The sequence below is a fragment of the Lemur catta genome, chromosome 8 (genome assembly GCF_020740605.2).
Source record: "Lemur catta isolate mLemCat1 chromosome 8, mLemCat1.pri, whole genome shotgun sequence".
NCBI lineage: Eukaryota > Metazoa > Chordata > Mammalia > Primates > Lemuridae > Lemur > Lemur catta.
In genome coordinates this window covers 29,587,458-29,602,314 of record NC_059135.1, presented here as the reverse complement: position 1 = coordinate 29,602,314, position 14,857 = coordinate 29,587,458, and the positions used below count along the sequence as shown (strand labels likewise).

The 14,857-nt window shown below is 34.3% G+C and overlaps 1 protein-coding gene across 2 annotated transcripts in view; it reads right to left on the bottom strand.

The window, feature by feature from the left end:
- Positions 1 to 14,857, bottom strand: part of ICA1L (islet cell autoantigen 1 like) — a 55,841-nt gene that overhangs the window by 22,723 nt on the left and 18,261 nt on the right. The window contains exons 3-7 of one of the 2 annotated variants that reach the window (XM_045559702.1): positions 11,952 to 12,120; positions 9,515 to 9,587; positions 5,951 to 6,074; positions 3,948 to 4,146; positions 292 to 417 (exon numbers count right to left, since the gene is read on the bottom strand). In XM_045559702.1, the coding sequence (XP_045415658.1) occupies positions 292 to 417; positions 3,948 to 4,146; positions 5,951 to 6,074; positions 9,515 to 9,587; positions 11,952 to 12,113 (684 nt within the window). In that variant the 5' untranslated portion in view covers positions 12,114 to 12,120. The remainder of the gene's footprint in view (positions 1 to 291; positions 418 to 3,947; positions 4,147 to 5,950; positions 6,075 to 9,514; positions 9,588 to 11,951; positions 12,121 to 14,857) is intronic. The other variant, XM_045559703.1, reaches the window with a different exon arrangement.

Genomic DNA, 14,857 nt, shown 5'->3' with positions numbered 1-14,857 from the left:
CTAATAGGCCTTAAACTTTGCCTTCTCAACATTCCCCTTTTCAATCTCAGATGGTCCCTAAGTCTCTCTCCTAGGTCACCAAGGAGAATAGCTACAGGAGTAGACTATCTCTAAGGTCCTTTTCAGTTTAGAACTTTATGATTCTCTGTCATAACCTCAATAAATCAATTATAACAGAGTCAAAGGAATCTAATCAATTATATAAATTTTTGTGCCCTTTAGACAACTTTTAAAAAGGAATCTCACCACTCATCTTTACTGCAAGGACATGCTGACCATGGAGGTGGGTACCTGGTAGGTAGTGAGTGAATGAGAGAGCATATTGCAGCGACTAGCTCCAAGTAAATCCACTTTCTGACAAACATCCATCTTTAACTTGTCAAAAGAAGCTTTGCTATTTCTCACTTGGATCTGTACCTGCAATCATAAAAATGCCAAGTAGTATTACTAATAATACAGACATACACATAACATACAGGTTCATAATAAATATTTACTATATGCTTATAAGTATTGATAATAATACATATTTTCAAGTATAAAGCACAATAAAGTAGACTAATTCCTTTTCCCTGTATTATTAATATTTCTTGAGTAATGATGAAGATTTTGGCTATTTTTAGTAATTGTAGGAGATTCTTTCCAACAGATATGTTTATATTGAAAAAGTATGAGATAATAAATGGAAAGTGTACAGTTAAGAAAAAAATTTCCAAATAAAAAGAAACATCTAAAACTATGCATGGGTAGTATTTAGCTAAGAGAAGAAGAATAATTGGAAAGGGGGCCTAGTTAAAATGTTGAGAAGCATTAGTAATATTTCAGAATCAGGCCAGGTGCAGTGGCTCATGCCTGTAATCCTAGCACTTTGGAAGGCCAAAGTGGGAGGATTGGTTGAGGCCAGGAGTTTGAGACCACCCTGAGCAACAGTGAGACCCACATCTCTACAAAAAATAGAAAAATTAGCCGGGCATGGTGGCACATGGCTGTAGTCCCAGCTACTTGGGAAGCTGAGGCAGGGGTCACCTGAGCCCAAGAGTTTGAGGTTGCAGTGAGCTATAATGAGGCTGTTACACTCCAGCCTGGGCAACAGAGCAAGACCCTGTCTCAAAAAAAACAAAAAATTTTCAGAATCATGGAGATATTTACAAATTTCAATAGAGGCTTATCATATTTCTTAGATGTATGGTGAGTCATATATCATCAGGTGGTGTGCATACTCAACTTTCAAATATATTCATTCATTCATTCAAAAAATATTTACAAGGTACCTATTAAGTTCAAGGCACAGTTCTAGGCACTGGCATTGTTTTGTGGTGAACAAAACAATGTTATTCCCCATCCTCAGGTAGAGAAGCACAGGGAAAAAAGCAGTAAATAAATGTACAAGATAATCTCAAGTTGCAAAGGTAGCAAATAAGTGAACAGCAATGAGTGACTACTTTTAATGAAATATTAACAATCACAGAAGCCCTTGGTGAGATCATGTATAATGTTTTAACTGGGACAGAAAAATGATGAGTAGGCCATGCTAAGACCCTGGGGCAAGCATTCCAGGACCATGGACAAACAAGGACGAAGGTCCTGGGAGCAGGCCAGGTGGCTCATGCCTGCAATCCCAGCACTTTGGGACTGCTTGAGCCCATGAGTTTGAAGACCAGCCTGGGCAATGTAGTAAGACCCTATCTCTACAAAAACAATTTAAAAATAAATAATTTTAAAAGGTCCTGGGAGTGGGAGGGGTGAAGAGCTTGACACATTTGAAAAACAGGAAGGAAGAGGTAGAGCATATCTTTCCTGGAACATAGGAAGCAAGTGCAAAATGAGGCTGGCAGAGGGACCAGGGATCAGACCATGCAGGGCTTTTTGGGTCCAGATAGAGATATGAATTGTATTCTTTTTATAAAAATTGAGGTGAAATTCACATCACATATAATTAACCATTTTGAAGTATACAATTCACGGGCATTTAGTGCATTCACAATGTTGTGCAACCACTCCCTTAGAGTGTATTCTCATTGCCAAAGATTGTAAAGCAGATAGAATAAGAGGTTGCTGTGGCCTGAGGCCATATGTTCACCTACTTTATAGGGCTAGTGTGTGTAATCAACGAGGCAAACCACTTACAACAGCTGGCACATGGTAGAGGCTCCAACAATATTAAATATTATGATTTTTATTATGGGTTCTCAAAATATTTATGAAATAAATGAGTAAATGAATTTTATTATTCATATCTGGCAAATTTAGGGGATATAATTTAGAATGAGTTTATTTAGCAAAAGCATGTGTCCATACATAGATAGTTGCTTACAATGTTTATGGTCAAACTTTGTATTGTAGCAGAATGAAAAATTTGATAACTTTTACTTTTTCTTATAATTAATAATCATTTTACATGAGCTTTTTTAAATTAAATTACATTTTTTGTCTCTCAGTAATAAATTATTTTCTTCCTGGAAACAAATCTCAAAAGTCCAGGTAAGCAGAGTCATTAGATCTATTATGGGGTGATAAAAAATTAATTAAAAAAATTGATGATGTGGAGATGCCAAAGAGTAAAAATGAAAGTGTGACAACCTTTTGTACTTCGACTAAAACCTTCAACTGAAATAGGAGCTGCACCTCTCACCTCTCAAAAAAATCGACTTATGGTGGATAATAGACTTAAACCTAAGGCATGAAACTCTAAGAATTCTAGCAGAAAAACGTTGGAAAAACTCTTATAGACATTGGCCTAGGCAAAGAATTTATGAAGAAGACCCCAAAGGCAATCACAGCAACAACAAAAATAAATAAATGGGACCTAATCAGATTAAAAAGCTTTTGCACAGCCAAGGAAACTATCACAAGAGCAAACAGACAACCTACAGAATGGGAGGAAATATTCCCATGCTACACATCTGATAAAGGGCTGATACCTAGAATCTATCTAGAACTCAGGAAAATCAGCAAGAAAAAAATCAAACAACACCATTAAAAAGTGGGCAAAGGACATGAACAGAAACTTTTTCAAAAGAACACAGACAAATAGCCAAGAAACATATAAAAAAATACTCAACATCTCTAATCATCTGAAAAATGCAAATCAAAACCACAATGAGATATCACTTAACTCCAGGGAGCATGGCTTTTATTAAAAAGTCCCAAAACAAAAAACGTTGGTGTGGATGTGGAGAGACAGGAACACTAATACACTGCTGGTAGGACTGTAAACTAGTACAACCTCTGTGGAAAGCAATATGGAGATACCTCAAAGGGCTACAAGTAGAACTACCATTTGATCCAGCAATCCCATTCATTACTGGGCATCTACCCAAAGGAAAAAAAGACATTCTATAAAAAAGACATTCGCATTTAAATGTTTATAGCAGCACAATTCACAATTGCAAAAATGTGGAAACAACCCAAGTGCCCATCAATACATGAGTGGACTAATAAAATATGGTATATGTATACTGTGGAGTACTACTCAGCCACAAAAAACAATGATGATCTAGCACCTCTTGTATTATCCTGGATAGAGCTGGAGCCCATTCTAGTAAGTGAAGTATAACAAGAATGGAAAAAAAAGCACCACATGTACTCACCATCAAATTAGTATTAATTGATCAAAACTTATGTGCACATATAGTAACATTCATCAGGTGTAGGGTAGGTAGAAGGGGGGAAGAGAGGATGGGTATAATAACACCTAATGGATGCAGTGCACACCGTCTGGGGGATGGACATGCTTGAAGCTCTGACAAAGACAATATATGTAACCTATACACATTTGTACCCCTGTAATATGCCAAAATAAAAAATAAATAAAATCTTCAAACAACCAAGAATTTATAATAAAACATATATTTCTCAAAAATAGTCGGACATTTTATGATCTTGATTATTCTGTGGAAGTTTCATATTTTATATATCAAGAAAAGGAAAAGGATAAATTGTCATACTTTTCTGAATTTTTCCATTTGTTTTAAGGTGTCTGGGTCCAGTTCTTGGGATACATCTTTCATCCACAGCAGAGCTCCTCTGTATTCTGTGCGTGCCTGCTCCATTCGATTAATTGTCATCAAGGTATCAGATACTGCTCTCTGACTGAATGTTGCTACTTCTTGCTTAAGACGAGACAGGGGAGTACACAGGGCCAATCTAATAGGAGACAGGTAAAAATCAGAAGGTTGTACAAATATAAGTAAAACAAAAACAAAGATTTAAACTAATCATAAAGCATATTTGCTATCGAGATGACAGTACAAATAAAAAATTATTATATTAAGATGCCTAAGGAGATTTAGAAAGCAAATAAGGATCATGTAGCCAACCTTGAAGTATTAATAAAGATGTGCCTATACCTCCCCCTTTTTGTTATGTTAGGAAATATATCATTTTTTGCAACACTTTGGATGTTAATCCACGTATAAATAACCTGCCAAGTAAATGTGCCATTTAGAAAAGAGTTTTCAGGATAACAGAGAATCTGCATTCATAAAGCATAATATAATTAATAGAAAGCCTTTCATTTGACAAGTTAAGGGAAAACCTGGATTTAGAAAAGCAGATAAAAGGCTAAAGAGCTAATGAGTATGGAGTCTTTAGCAGCTGAGGATGAAGAAAAAAAAACAAGTATTTAAGAAATATAAATTAAATCCAACTCTTATACTCTGCTTTTGACATAAATGGAGGTCCCTGCACTCTCTCTCCATCATTTAATTCAAGATGGACTTTTGCACTGATGTGATATTTCAGAATAAAGCCACTTACACTGGACATCACCATTATAGGCTGATAAGGACTGTTTTATTTTTCTTCTGAAACACAAAGATTTGGGCTATCTTTATTAATTATAGGAGATTCTTTGCAGCAAGTATCTTTGTGTTAAAACACTGTGGAATAACAAATGGAAAGTATGTAATTAAGAAGAAAAAATTGGGCCAGTCACAGTGGCTCATGTCTGTAATCCCAGCACTTTGGGAGGCCAAGGCGGGAGAATTGCTTGAGGCCAGGAGTTTGAGACCAGCCTGAGCAACATAGCAAGACCACCATCTGTATAAAAATATTTAAAAATTAGCCAGGCACGGTGGTGTGCACCATAGTCCCAGCTACTCAGGAGGCTGAGGCAGGAGGATCAATCACTTGAGCCCAGGAGTTCGAGGTTGCAGTGAACTATGATCACGTTACTACACTCCAGCCTGAGTGATAGAATAAGATCGTATCTCTAAAAATCAAAAAACAAATAAGAAAAGATTTCTACCACTTAAAAAGAAAAGTCCCAATGTATTCATAGATAGTATAGTATCAAAAAAGGCTGGGCACGGTGGCTCACGCCTGTAATCCTAGCCCTCTGGGAGGCCGAGGCGGGTGGATCGCTCGAGGTCAGGAGTTCGAGACCAGCCTGAACGAGACCCCGTCTCTACTAAAAAAAAATAGAAATAAATTATCTGGACAACTAAAAATACATACAGAAAAAATTAGCTGGGCATGGTGGCGCATGCCTGTAGTCCCAGCTACTTGGGAGGCTGAGGCAGTAGGATCGCTTAAGCCCAGGAGTTTGAGGTTGCTGTGAGCTAGGCTGATGCCACGGCACTCACTCTAGCCTGGGCAACAAAGTGAGACTCTGTCTCAAAAAAAAAAAAAAAGTCAAAGAAAACAATGGAAATATACATATTTAAAATGTTAACCATTCTGTGATTGTTACATTAAACCATTTAAGAACTATAAATATAGGACTAAAGGCTATTCCTAGGAATTAAGCAACCAACAACATCAATCTTTAAATAATTATTTTGAATATAAAATTAATAAGAGTTATGTATCAAAAAAGTTATACTGCAATATATTTCTCTTTAACCCTTTTTGGAATGATCAGTGACCTTTACAAATATGCAAATTTAAGTACACACGTCAAAATGTCATTTGCCTACAGATTTAAGGATGATGAAAAACCATGGTAAACCTTTGCTTGGCTGAAGAACAGAGTGCCTTGCCAGTGGCATCCATCATTTTGCCAGCTTGAGTTGCATCCCGTTCTGCTTGAAACTTTAAAAAGAGCCCTAGCTCATTTTCTTCCTCTGATATAACTAGGGAAAAAAATTACAGTATAGTTAATTATTTCATTTCATCATTTGTTTAAAATACACATACAACTAAAATTCTCACAGCAATAACTCTCTATACTAAGATTTACTTGGAGAAGGAAGAGGAGAAATTTATTTTTAAAATGCAAATTTCTGGGCTCCGTTTCCAGAGATCCTGATGTTACAGGTCTGGGTTTCTTGTTTTTACAAGCACTCCAGATGGTTTTGATGAAGTGAATCCATGAATCTTGCTTTGGGAAAGACTTATCTTTAGTGACAGAAAACCCTCAAAGCTACAAAATAAAACAAAGCCACAAATAATGCATTTTCAAATGTGCAGAGATGCATTTTAGGATCATTGTCTCTTACAAAGTATTTGTTTCCTATTTAAACTAGTTAACTCATTCTTGATTCCCATCCTGTCTTCAGTTTTCTGTGCTTAGTATCCCAGACCCATAGCTATCCACAATTTTGCAGCAGCAACCCTAAAAACTGTCATCTAGTAGGCTGCTACTCAAAGTATGGCATGGACCAGTGTTGATCCAGAATCCTCTGTTATCAGCCTATGACAAGATAAGTAAAGAAACAGAGAATAACTGCATAGAGACTTTCACAAGTTTGACTGAGCATTTCACATCTGTTGAATCTAATAATTTAAAAACTAAGCTTATATTTTTCATGTCTTTTTATTTCATTTTTCTAAAAATTCATTTTAAGTATCAGTTTACAAGAGATTGAAAGTATAATAAACCAGAAAACAAAAAACTGGTCCTTCATCACACTTTAAGAAACACTGATCTAATGTAAGGTAACCCTCTAAACCACATTAAGATTAGTAAGAGGGGAAAGCCCATAAAATGTTCCAACTATAAGCTTTTAAAGTGAACAAAATGGGTCAGGCGTGGTGACTCACGCCTGTAATCCTAGCACTCTGGGAGGCCGAGGCGGGAGGATCGTTTGAGCTCAGGAGTTTGAGACCAGCCTGAACAAGAGCAAGACCTCGTCTTGAAAAAAATAAAAATAAATAAATAAATAAAAAAAATAAAGTGAACAAAATGACAACAAATGTCATGCCTAATCTCACCCTAGTTCAATGATAGAAAAATTGAAGTCATAAACTGAAAGGGAAGTCCCTGGGTACCTCTGAGGCTACAACAGAACTCAGGCCTTCTCACTTGTTGGCTCCTCATTCCCACTGTTCCTCCCTCTCATGCCCACAAAGGTGATGTGACCCAAGGGGAACATGACGGTGTTATGAGGGAGGGTGTCTATACATTGTGTAGTATCATCTTTAATAAAACCATGTGCTATATTATGAACAACTAACCTGATCCAGACTGGATGGGATTTGGGGAGTCATGTTAGTTTAACATTCTGATTACTTGAGAGTTGTATAGATTACATATTTCCTTTCAATAAGAACTTCATAATATATATCTCAATGAAAACTACTAGAAAAAATATACATTTGTGTATGATGATTCAGAAAGCCCTCTGACAACTTAGAATACTTCATTATCAAGTATAAACTGAACGCAAATCATCACTGAGCCGTCCCTTTAACAACGTGGAAAGGGCAGGAGATGAGGCTGTGTTTGTGCTGTTTCTGTGTTGGGACCTGCCTGCCAAATTCTACGGAGACACCCCCCACCCCCCGTGTGTTCTTTGCTCTGTCAAGTGATTCCCATAAAGATTTATAGCACTGGACTAACCTACTGCATTTGTCTGATGTTATATTTATATATAATCTCAAAGAGAAAGTAGACAATGAAATCTATATATGTGTATCTCCTCCTTATTCTGAAATGCTCCACCAGAGTGCTAAAAGATCTAGTGATGTCAAGGCAAAATCAAACAAATTTGCCAGTGTTTATTCACATTTCCATTTCTATCAAAGCACATCCTTTGTCCAATGGTTGTGATGGCCTGTTACCACTTGGTACAATATTTAACATCCTTAGTAATATAACCCTAAATTTCCTTTGCTCCTTTATCCTCCCATTAGTTTCAATGACAAACTCTTCTGCCCATGCAGGCTGTTCTCAATCTTTAAGCTCACACCCTGGACTCCAGATCTCTTTTCTCCAAATACTCAACTTCTATAAACCCTCTTGTAAACTCGATTCCCATCTATGGAGTCTCCTTTATCAATTGCTGTAATATACAGTTATTTTTCACTCCTAGGAATGAAAAGTTATATCACTGTTCTGAACTGAATTACATACTATTTGTATCATCTCTTGTTTTGTTACAAAAAGTTGTGTCTAACTATTTCCTTGGGAAAAGCACATAACCTTGCACATGACAGGTACTCAAAAAATACTTGAATAATCATGCTTTATTGGATTTCTTTCTCTAATTGGATAATATATAAGCTTAGATTATAAAGTGATGATATTAATTTACATAGCTACACAAGAAAAGCATTCATTGTGTAAATATTTACTAAATACTGAATACAGGCTAGACGTTGTTTCTAGACTTTGGGGACACAGAAATAAACAAAACAGATAAATTCTGTCCTTAAGGAGGGCATATTCTAGGGGTAGGAAGAAAAACAATAGATAAAATATATAGAATGCTAAACATTGTTATGTGGACAGTATGTTTTGAGGGAGAGGGGTATTGCATTTTAGATATATAGTTCCAGGAAGGCCTCATTAAAAAAGGACATTTTACCAAACACAAAAGGAAGTTAGGGAGCCCATTATGCAGACATGCCTACTGTTGAAGAGATGAATATGGCTGAAGAGGAGAGAGTTTTAGAAGATGCCACTATAATTAAAGCAGGAGGAGAGATCCAAAGATTGAGTTTCGATCTGAAGAGGTCAAGGAGAGAGGAGAATCCAGCAAAGGCAGATGCTGAGAAGGAATAACCAGGAGGAGGAAAACAAGGGAAGCCAAGTGAAGAAAGTATATCAAGGAGGCGGGATAATCAATTGTGTTTAATGTGACAAGCCAAATAATTGGTCACTGGATTTAGCTCTTCATGAACTTGACAAGAGAAGTGTGGTGGAGTAGTGGGGATGAAAACTTGACTGTAGTGAGTATAAGAGAAAGTGGAAGGAAAGGAATGGAGACCATGCAAGCAGACAATTACGTCAATTTTTTCTATAAAGAGGAGCACAGGAATGGGACGTTAACTGCAAGGGCAAGTCAGGATCAAGGAAGAGTTTGTAAGAGACAGAAGCAAATAGATTTAAGACTCTGGAAAGGAAAACTGAGTATCAGCAAAATGAATCTGTGTCAGAGGATTTGATGAACTGAGAAAAAAAGATGGATACTGGGGGCTTTGAGAACAGGTCACCATAAATATTCATATTTTGCCATATGAAACTATCCACAAAATAGTTCCACTACTTTTACATTAAATCTTTCACTTTCAAAAATGCAAGCTAATATTTATTTTAAATGAGAATTATCAGATATCTATGATTTCATACCATTGAGTCTTAGCTGATACTTCTCGACTATCTTCAGAAGTTCAGTGCATGTCTCTTGAATGGAGTGAAAAACCTTGAAATATAAATTTTATTAGGACAATTTAAAGAACCATAAATATAAAATAATTGTTATAAGCACTTCGAAAGGATAACATTGTCTTGTATTATGTTTCTTTTATAAATATTATGTCTATTTTCCTTGGCTATGACAGAATTCAGTTTTAGTTTTACTTCTGATGGAGAAAGTACATTTAGATTTCCCCCATGAAGGCTGGAAAAAATGGTGATAAACAGATGGGAGCAAATAAAATAACTGCAGAGTTTGTCCTTCTCTCAGGTCCAAACCACCTAAATAGCAAAAAGTTAAATCCAATATAAACTGCATCAAATATTGCCAACCATAGGTGAAAAGAGCGTAGATGTCTATGGCCATATCACACTGAATGTGCCCAATCTCGTCTGATCTTGGAAGCTAAGCACGGTCGGGCCTGGTTAGTACTGGATGGGAAAAGAGTGTAGATAACCTCAGAAAGTGTTAACTTGGAGTCTGGCTCTTCTCCAGTATTGGAATGAGAAAAACAGGTCAGTGAATTTACTGTAAAAATTAAATAATGTATTACAACAACAAATACAAATTACTTTTGAATTATTTTTATTTAGAAATTTCCATAGATATTAATCCCTTTATTACTACTATTACTAATTGCTAACAGAAAAGAAATAAAATATCCAGTAGACTTTCATTGCAAAGTTAAGCACATGATAATTTGAGGTGAGGACACAGTATATACATGACATAATTCTTTGTAAATATCTATAAATGTTGGTTTTCCCAGAAAAACAAGCCCACATAGGTTTTAGAGTATAGTCTCCTTCTCACAAAGTCCTACAACGAAGAATTTTTATGAGACTAATTCAAAAAGACCTTGGCACTGTGTTGTAATATCATATTAAGCCCTAACCCTTTGATTATCAAATAAATTCCCAATATCACCCAGAAGCCTGAATATTCTATCTCTGGAGCATCTTTACTGTTACTGTGATATTTGGTCAAACCTAAGGAAGATTGATAATAAACACAAACATGTTAAAGGAGGACTAACCATCAATTTTCCATATAAATTTAGAAATGTTTGAATTGGAATTGATATCCAGATTTGGCAACTTAAAAAGCATGTTTTAAATGCATATGAAAGAAGATTTTAGAAAAGAATGCAAAAAAAATAGTTCTACTAGGATGAAGTGATTACGGTTGATTTTTTTCCCTATGGGTCTTTGCAAGATTCATGTACTATTGTTTTTTATTTTTACAATGAAAATATTTCTCGTTCTTACAAAAATAGTACAAACTGTGGGAGAAAGTTCTTGGTTGATTCCAAATATTTGTCTAATAGGCAAATTTACACTAAATATAAAATATATCACCCACAAATAACCTAATAATGTAAAACAATACAAAAACATCATATATTCCCACTTCTTGGGAATATATCTAGAAACAGTGACAAGTTCTCTTAATATTAAAATATATATCACCTATAATAATAAAGTCCCTTCATTTTTTCACAGTTGACATTGAATCCTAAGAGGAATACTTATCAACATAAATCATAAAAGCTTGTTAATTTGTTATATATTTCCATGTTATGACCAAGACATAAGCTTACTTTTTGCAGAATGAAATACTTAGATCAAGACCTATAAAATTAGACCTTTATTTTTAAGCATCCCAACATAATGATTATATTCCAAGTGTAACATAACCTTGCTTAGAAATATTTATAAGGTTTATCTTAAATTAGTGTATGTATATGGATTTAGTAAATCTGCACTTAAAAATTCAGACTTTTTCATTCATTTACATGATACTCTCCTCTGATTAGCCTAATTACTTAAAAGTATAAAACATTTATAGGTTTAAAGTTGTTTCATGGCAATTACTTCTTTTATTTAAAATGAAAAATACCCAAAAAAGGCATTATGAAATACTTCAATAAGTGTATTCCTTAATAAGAAGAAAATAAAAACTCTTAACTTTTCTTTATTCAGTTTGATTTTAATTAATTTATTTCAGTGAAGTATAAGACTTCACATCAAAGTACTACAAAATAGTATGACATGATATATAATGAGTATATGGTTCCAACTGGTAATTTAATTAATTCATCAATGTTTAGCTTAAAAACTATATGTGCCAGAGAAATTACCTAATTCATAATTTATCTAATTTAGTAAATACCAATTTTGCAAATTCTTAGTTTGTGAGAATTGTGATCTACTATTCAGAGCTCTGACTGGCAGTTGGATACAACTAAACGTTCTATTATCAAACTTACATTTATCTCCATAAGCTCTTCAGTGTGAAAGCTTGTCATAATTCCCCTTGGAGTCCCAAATACAACCAGTTATATGCAATACACAGAATACTCAAATTTACCTCAAGTTTAGCATCCAGTTCAGCATCAGATGCCACCACGTGCTCATCCTCTTTTTTTCCTGTTGCTTTGATAAAGACCTGTTTAGTTTTCCAGTATTTCTTTTGCATTCTGCTGACTACTGACTGGTTATCTTCTGGTCTGGGTTGCCCAAAGGAATCCATGGAGTGACTACAATGAATAGACTAAAATTAAACTTCTTAAAAAAAAATCTCCTCAATAATAAATATTTATTTAGCTATTTAATCTAATTGACAAACTGAAAAAATACTAAATAGGATATTAATGTTCACAGTCAAACATGCTAATGCTTACTCTGTGTGAGCTAAATTTATGGTATAACTTATACAAGAAACAGGCAAAAGATTAATGATACTTATACTAATTTCAGTTAGGTGACAAAGGTAATAAAATTTATGATTTTGTAATTATATCTGAAAATAATTCTATTTGACCTATCTCTATTTATAGATGTTTATTAGTTTCTAATGTTTGCTTTTGTAATAATACTGTAAAATGAACAGATTTATACACACATCTTTATACACTACTATCATTTCCTTAGGAAAACTTCCTATAGTTATAACTGCTACAAACACACATTTAATAAATTTTCTCAGATTTGCAAAGATTCAGATACATACCCTTTAAAAATCTCTCAAAGAAATACTTTAATATCCAATAAATCAACAAAAATAAAGACCTTATTTATAAGGTATAGGAGAAAGATGTAATAAAAGAAATAGAGATGGACATTGTAAACTTGTAAACATAAAAATTTATGTTTAACTGCTCTCAACATGGTTAACATGGCTATATAAGGAAATGCAAATGTGAAAAGTATTTCTTAAGGAGATGTAAAAAGAAGAAATAACAATAATAGTTTGACTCTAAAGCCCAAATTATTCCAATGAAATGTGGGAGTAGGAACAAAAGAGAGGTACTAAAATATGTGACTCATTCATCACTTCCAGGCACATCAACAGATACTATCGTATTCTTCATGTTGGTAAAAACATAGAGGTTCACTTTCTCCTTATTTTGAAGTAATTACTAATTAAATAAAAATAGCATATCTAATTTCCAAATTACTAGGGGCAAAACAAAAGAGCCAGAGAAACTTTAGCAAAAGGAAAAGACAGGGTGGGAAAAACAGGAGTAAGGAAACATAACACAGTATAAACCAAGATGGTGGAATAAGAACAATATTATTATTTAGTATGATAAATGCAAACTTCTTCTTAAATACAAAGAATGTAATTTTTCTTTCCCATCCAGTTTCTGTCTGCTTTTGGTTGCTTTCAAGTTCTCCCCTCCACATCCCATTTTATAATTGTTATCAGTATGAGGGTCAGTCTGATCGTTTGACAAACTGTTAATCTCTTCTCCTAAACTGACTGCAGGCTTAGGCCTGATCAGTTAAGAGAACAAAATACTAGAAAGTAAATTTATTCTAAGTGTTTTAATTTTTTGGCAGCTATTAAAAATAGCATGTTTTCTTGATTTCTTTTTCAGATAGGTCATTGTTAGTATGTACAAATGCTACTGACTTTTGTATGTTGATTTTGTATCCTGCAACTTTACTGAATTTGTTTATTCTAAGAGTTTTTTGGTGGAGTCTTTAGGGTTTTCTAAATCTAAGACTATGTTGTCTGAGAACAGAGACAATTTAACTTCTTCATTGATGATTGGAATGTCTTTTATTTCTTTCTCTTAACTGCTTTGGCTAGGACTTCTAATATAATAATATGCCAAACAAAAGTGGTGAAAGTGGCCATACTTGTCTTGTTCTTGATCTCAGAGGAAAAACTCAACTTTTCACAATTGAGTATGATGTTAGCTATGGCTTGTCATGTATGGCCTTTATCATGCTGTACATTCCTTCTGTATCTAATTTGTTGGGGGTTTTATAATGAAAGGAGGTTGAATTTTGTTGAATGTCCTTTTTGTATCTATTGAAATAATCATATAGTTTTTGTCTTTCATTCTGTTAATGTGGTATATCACATTTATTGATTTGTGTATGGTGAACTATTCTCCCATCCCAGGGATAAATCCCCACTTGTTCACAGTGATCCTTTTAATGTGCTGCTGAATTCAGTTTGCTAGCATTTTGTTGATGATTTTTGCATCTATGTTCATCAGGGATATTGGCATGTAGTTTTCTTTTCTTGTAGTGTTCTTGTCTGGCTTTGCTATCAGGGCCTCAAAAAATGAGTTTGGAAGTTTTCCCTCCTTCTCAATTTTTGGGAAGAGTTTGAGAAGGACTAGTATTAGTTCTTTAAATGTTTGGTAGAATTCAGCAGTGACGCCATCAGGTCCTGGGGTTGGTTGGTTGGTTTGTTTTTTGTTTTTGTTTTCTTGATGGGAGACATTTTATTATTGGTTCAGTTTCCTTACTCATTATTGGTCTGTTCAGATTTTTAATTTCCTCATGATTTAGTCTTGGAAGGTTGTATGTGTCTAGGAATTTATTTCTACTAGCTTATCAATTTGTTGCCATATAATTGTTCATGGTAGTCTATGATCCTTTGTATTTCTATAGTATCAGTTATAATGTCTCCTCTTTCATTGTTGATTTTATTTATTTCAGTATGTTCTCTTTTTTTCTTAGTCTAGCTAAAGGTTTACCAATTTTATATTTTCAAAAAAACAACTCTTAGTTTTTTTGGTATTTTCTATTGTTTTTCTAGTCTCTATTTCATTTATTTCTGCTCTGATCTTTATTATTTCCTTCTTTCTACTAATTTTGGGCTTAGTTTGTTCTTTTTTGTAGTTCCTTGAGGTGTAACATTAGGTTATTTAGGATCTTTCTTCTTTTTTGATGTAGGTATTAACTGCTATAAACTTCCCTCCTCAAGCTGCTTTTGCTATATTCCTTAAGTTTGGGTATGTTGTATTTCCATTT